The sequence below is a fragment of the Choristoneura fumiferana genome, unplaced genomic scaffold, assembly GCF_025370935.1.
Source record: "Choristoneura fumiferana unplaced genomic scaffold, NRCan_CFum_1 Sck3bRy_116;HRSCAF=302_pilon, whole genome shotgun sequence".
Lineage (NCBI taxonomy): Eukaryota > Metazoa > Arthropoda > Insecta > Lepidoptera > Tortricidae > Choristoneura > Choristoneura fumiferana.
The window spans coordinates 1-5,143 of NW_027412797.1; the positions used below are offsets into that span (position 1 = coordinate 1).

Consider the following 5,143-nt stretch of genomic DNA (forward strand, 5'->3'; position numbering starts at 1 on the left):
GCAGATGTCATACTTTTATGCCTAAAGGACTAACTCACACCCAATAATATACTTTGGTTGGCAGTTTATATAACCCAGTCCATGCTTGCAGTGAGATTATATAGGGCAGAGATGTCACAAGATTGTGGAGAGATCCTCATTACAAACTTCTTAATAGTAGGTATGTTTTTGTAATGTGAAATGAAAAAAAAAAATACAAGGAACAAAATGATATTTTTTAGGAATCCGCAAACTGTGCTCTGCAATACCCCAGGTCATCGCGGCACTATCCTACGAGTGTCGCGAAACTATACACTAGAGTTACCTGCACACATAACTAAAGCTAATAGCCAGCATTTTTTTGTACAACGGGTGTTAAGAAACAATTACAACATATAAGGAGGATTGCAGTATAAAAACATTAGTAACCCCTGTTTTAATTTATAAGCTTATCATTGCTGTAGTTTTATTTAAAAAACTAGATTCACTCCACATCCCTATTTGCTATTCTTCAGTCCACAATAGCTGGCAAGCTAGGTAATCAGCCTGCATAGACCCAAAAAGACATTGACATTAACATCTTACGACAATAACATCACCACAGCCCAAAGCATAGCTAGTCTTGAAAATCATAAATTTTCATGCACCATGGAGGGATTTTTCGAAATTCCTATGGAAGATCTATAACTGCCGTCCGATATATAACTGCTTTCGATACACATCCTTTCCACAAAAGACTAGGGCTTCACAAAATATTCGCTAGGGCCGCCGCCGCTAGTGTTATATGTGTGCGAATTTCAGTAATGTACTGGGCATAACAAAATTAATGTATCAAATATGTAATCAAACTACGTTACCTGAGGTTTTGCTTCTCCATCAACTAGATTTTCCAGTGCTTCTTGAGCGCCGGGCCAATTTATACCGAACAATATACTGTCGTCAAATCCCTTATAATCGTGCTCAATAGACAACACAGCTCCAATTACGCTTAAAACTAATAAGCATACACCTCTCATTTTAACTTTTAAATCACACAACCATCATTTATAATAAATAAAATAAATCCATCCACAAATTCTACATGGAAAACATTGTAGAAATTGTTATAACATTGGAATTAAAAAGGACTCAGTGAGTCGACAAACGGCGCTGCTGTCTGTGGAAAATGTTGGCCATAGTTTAGTTTGAGATAATCACTCATTGCCATCCTAATTTAGTCGGTTAGTATGCGAATGAGCTGGATCTATGACAGACAGCCACGACAGATGACAAGAAATGTCAGTCAGTTTACTGGGACAAAAAAATAATAGCTGATTCGAGGAATCATTCAAGTTCAACGTTTCAACGTTCTGGACATGTTCTGAAACACTTGTTGTTTTTAAATAAATGTAATTTTCTGTATTGTTTCAATCTAACAAAACAACATCATTTAATGTTACAAAGGCGTTTAATCCTCTGCATTTAAAATACGATGTGGAATTTTCTAAAGTAATGAATCCCGAATGAAACCATAGATATTAAAAGTTGTACCTACTCTATGAAGTGCATGACATGACTGACATTAGTGACATTGTCATTTTGTCACGTTCGGTAGTTTTGTAGTTTTGGCTGGTTTTGTCAGTTTTGTCAAAATGGCGTTTAGCTTCCCAGCCTTTTCCTATATTATAGCCCTAATAATAGATGCATTCCTAATATTTTTCTCAATATTCCACGTAATAGCCTTCGATGAACTGAAAACCGATTATAAGAATCCAATAGATCAATGCAACAGCCTTAACCCGGTAAGTAATACTTCTTAAGTCGAACTTCGCCCATGACTTGGGTTTAACCTTATTTTTTTGTTTTTAGCTTGTCCTGCCAGAATATCTGCTGCACTTATTGATTAACGTGCTATTCTTGCTGTCAGGAGAATGGTTTTCACTGTTAATAAACGTGCCTTTGATTTTGTATCACATACACAGGTACGTTCATAGGTTATAGGTTATGTTTTTCTGACTAGTATGCTAATTAAAGAATTGGTTTGATAAAGTGAGTCATATGTTTATTTTGCAATGCAGATATCGAACACGGCCGGTGATGTCGGGGCCCGGCCTGTATGACCCCACTAGCATTATGAATTCAGATGTTTTGACAGTATGCCAGAGGGAAGGATGGATCAAGCTGGCATTCTACCTGTTATCATTCTTTTTGTACTTATACGGGTAAGTTCGAGTCTAGTTAACATACAGAACTAATATTAAATAGCATTATTACAAACTTTTAGTTAGCTTGTATCTACTCGGACATTGAAAAAATACGTTTTGCTAAAATAGCAAAGGTCAGGGCCGAATTTCGAAGTGCCTTGAGGCAACAGAGGAGTGGGGACCTAGCAAAAACTATTTTCCAAATAAAATTAACAATATAATTAATTACAATAGATAAAGGTAAAACAGCGGAAAAAAATTAAAAAAAAGTTGTTTACTAGTTTACTCGCCGGAATTTGAAAAAAAAACCAGTTTCTATTATGGGGGCCCTTCTTTTGTGGAGGCCCTGTAGCCCTGGTTGCCCTCCCCTAAATCCGGCCCTGGCAAAGGTGAAAGCCATAAAAAGAATAACTTGCTGTGTTAGTATGGCTCTAGGCTAGGAAGTCAAAATTAACACACTACCAGTGGTCTGTTTAACTAAAAATTTGGTATACATGGTGTAAGTTGGATAACAAATGGATTCAATAAAGTTGATGATTAGTGATGTGCTTGAACTTGTGGCATGCCATTCATTAGCCATCCAATTACAATTTGTGTCAAATCTATGAAAACAAAAAAATGTGTGCGCTTATACTAAGATAGTTAAAAATGTGATATTGGGAAGGAACTACAATGATACTTCTGTTCCTCGCACTATTAATTCTGTGTGTTAACCCAATTAACGTTGCTAGCACCTTGATGAGTGATAAGTAGTTGGATTAAAGCCATAAATTCTAATCAGTCATCACTTTCATCATTTAGTTACGACTCTTGCTTGCTCTTGACTCAAAGATAATGCAGTATATCTTTAGAATGACATAGATAATTTCACAAGGAACTTGTGTAGCATTCATTTAATGTATGTACAAGTGCAAACTTTTTGAGCAATGACAACAATATCTTCCAATGGTTAAGGTTAGATTATATTGAAATCTTCTATTTGATTGTGTTAATAATATAATAAATATCATGATTCAATTAACACTAGTTGATCTAATCCCAAACTAAGCTAAACTTGTGCTATAGCTACTAAGCAAGAGATAAACAAAATAAATTTTATTTATTTGAATCAGTTCAGCAGTTTAAGCGTGAAAAAGCAGCAGACAGACACACTTTCGTATTTATAATATTAGTATACATAATAGTCACCTCAACTTTGAAAAGACAATTTCTTGCAAGTCTTACCTACTCTGATGATTGTTATCTCTCATTTCAGGATGATTGTGGTGCTGATTGCGGCGTAATTGGGAAGGAAATTCCTATTAATAAGTAATTTTCTGTTGTTTTATAATTAGCACTCCCTAAGTCAAATAGTGTGAAGAACAAATCTGTGTAAAAGGGATAACATACTTGATAGATACTGCTAGTCAGTCTCTTGGCTATGAGTTGGCTGAAAAACTACTGTAGAAAGAGTAGAAATTAAAATAAGGCCTCTACTTTCTATCATATCCTGAAATCTTTGTTCTTGTTGAAATTAGCAGCAGAAGTGGATGAGCGGTCACAGTGCTCAAAATGACCTATCTGCACACAACTACTACCACGGTAATAACCTAACCAGCAAAAAATTTGAAAACCCCCGACTTTGTCACTTCAAAGTTCAATATTTCAAAAACGGCCAAACCGATTTTGATGAAAAATGTCTAAGCTAGAAAACCTAATTTCCAATAAAAAAAAAACTGCATTCAAATCGGCCCACCTGTTTAAGAGCTGCGATGCCACAGACAGACAGACAGACAGACACACGTAGCGGTCAAACTTTATAACACCCCTCTTTTTGCATGGAGGGTTAATAAAAAGATAGTGTGTAGATCAAGATCATTTTGAGCACCACAACCACATATCTACTTCTGCTGCTGACTGTATACTGCAACAATTTTGAAATGTTTAATTTCTCTTTCATATTTTTTCTACTTTTTTGTGGGACCCTACTTTAAAACGAGTCTTATACCCAATAAATTATTAAGATATTTCTAAGGCATATGTCTGAATTATGAGAAAAATAAAAACTTTGATTGCTGTTAAAATTAATAAATAATTGTTTTTTTTTTTTCAATTAAACAATGTAATAAATATTCAGGAATATTAGAAAAGATACACACAGGATGTATTTAAAACGATTTTTTATAAATACATATTTACCTTGACTATCACTTGTGGAAAAAATTTAGGTAGGTATATCTACCAACATTTATGAGGTTTATGATTTTATAATTAAATAATTTACTATTGATACCTTTTACTGTTGATTTTTTAGATCAGTATAACTTCCTTTTTCCTGTACAAAATAATTTAATACCATTTTTGGAATGCAATAAGTGGCAATAATAAACTACTGTTTGTAGACTTCCAAATAATATAAGTGACTTGGAAACAATTGCGTGAACAGTGTGCATGAGATGAGAGAAGAAAAAAAAGGTTTTATTTTAATTTTTATTGACCTTTTCGACGCCAACGACTCATATACCGCAGGTTCCACGTCAAAGCTTATACGTCCATTACTTCAATGCAAAAGCAACCGTGTTAAGGTTCAATTTTAGGCATTGCAATATGGAAGCCTGGCGTATGGATGATGTCTTTTGTATTTGACGTGGCGGCGAAAAGGTTAAACAGTTTATTGCAATATGGATGCAGCATAATTGAGCCTAGTGGTTGAGAAAAATTCGAACTAATATCACTGTATATCTGTATTCAAGATGATGTGTCCGCACGTCTTGGGCGCTTTATACTTTAAACAACGACCAAATTTACTGAAAAAAATATTTATTTCTATACCTAATCAAAGTTTAATGCGTGTTATCAAACGAAAAAAATATTTTTAACCTTTACATTATACTTAACCTAACCAACAAAAAGTTGAAAACCCCCCGACTTTGTCACTTCAAAGTTTAGTATCATAAAAACGGCTGAACCAAATTTGATAAAACATGCCTAAGAACCGTCGC

The 5,143-nt window shown here is 34.5% G+C and overlaps 1 protein-coding gene across 1 annotated transcript; it reads left to right on the forward strand.

Annotated features, from left to right (window-relative positions):
* Nucleotides 1-1,557: 1,557 nt before the first annotated feature.
* Nucleotides 1,558-4,440, forward strand: LOC141444982 (protein cornichon-like). Its single transcript, XM_074110763.1, has 4 exons — nt 1,558-1,760; nt 1,828-1,940; nt 2,037-2,180; nt 3,418-4,440. The coding sequence occupies exons 1-4, from the start codon at nt 1,611-1,613 to the stop codon at nt 3,443-3,445; spliced, it is 435 nt and encodes a 144-aa protein (XP_073966864.1). The 5' UTR covers nt 1,558-1,610; the 3' UTR covers nt 3,446-4,440.
* The last annotated feature ends 703 nt before the right edge of the window (nt 4,441-5,143 follow it).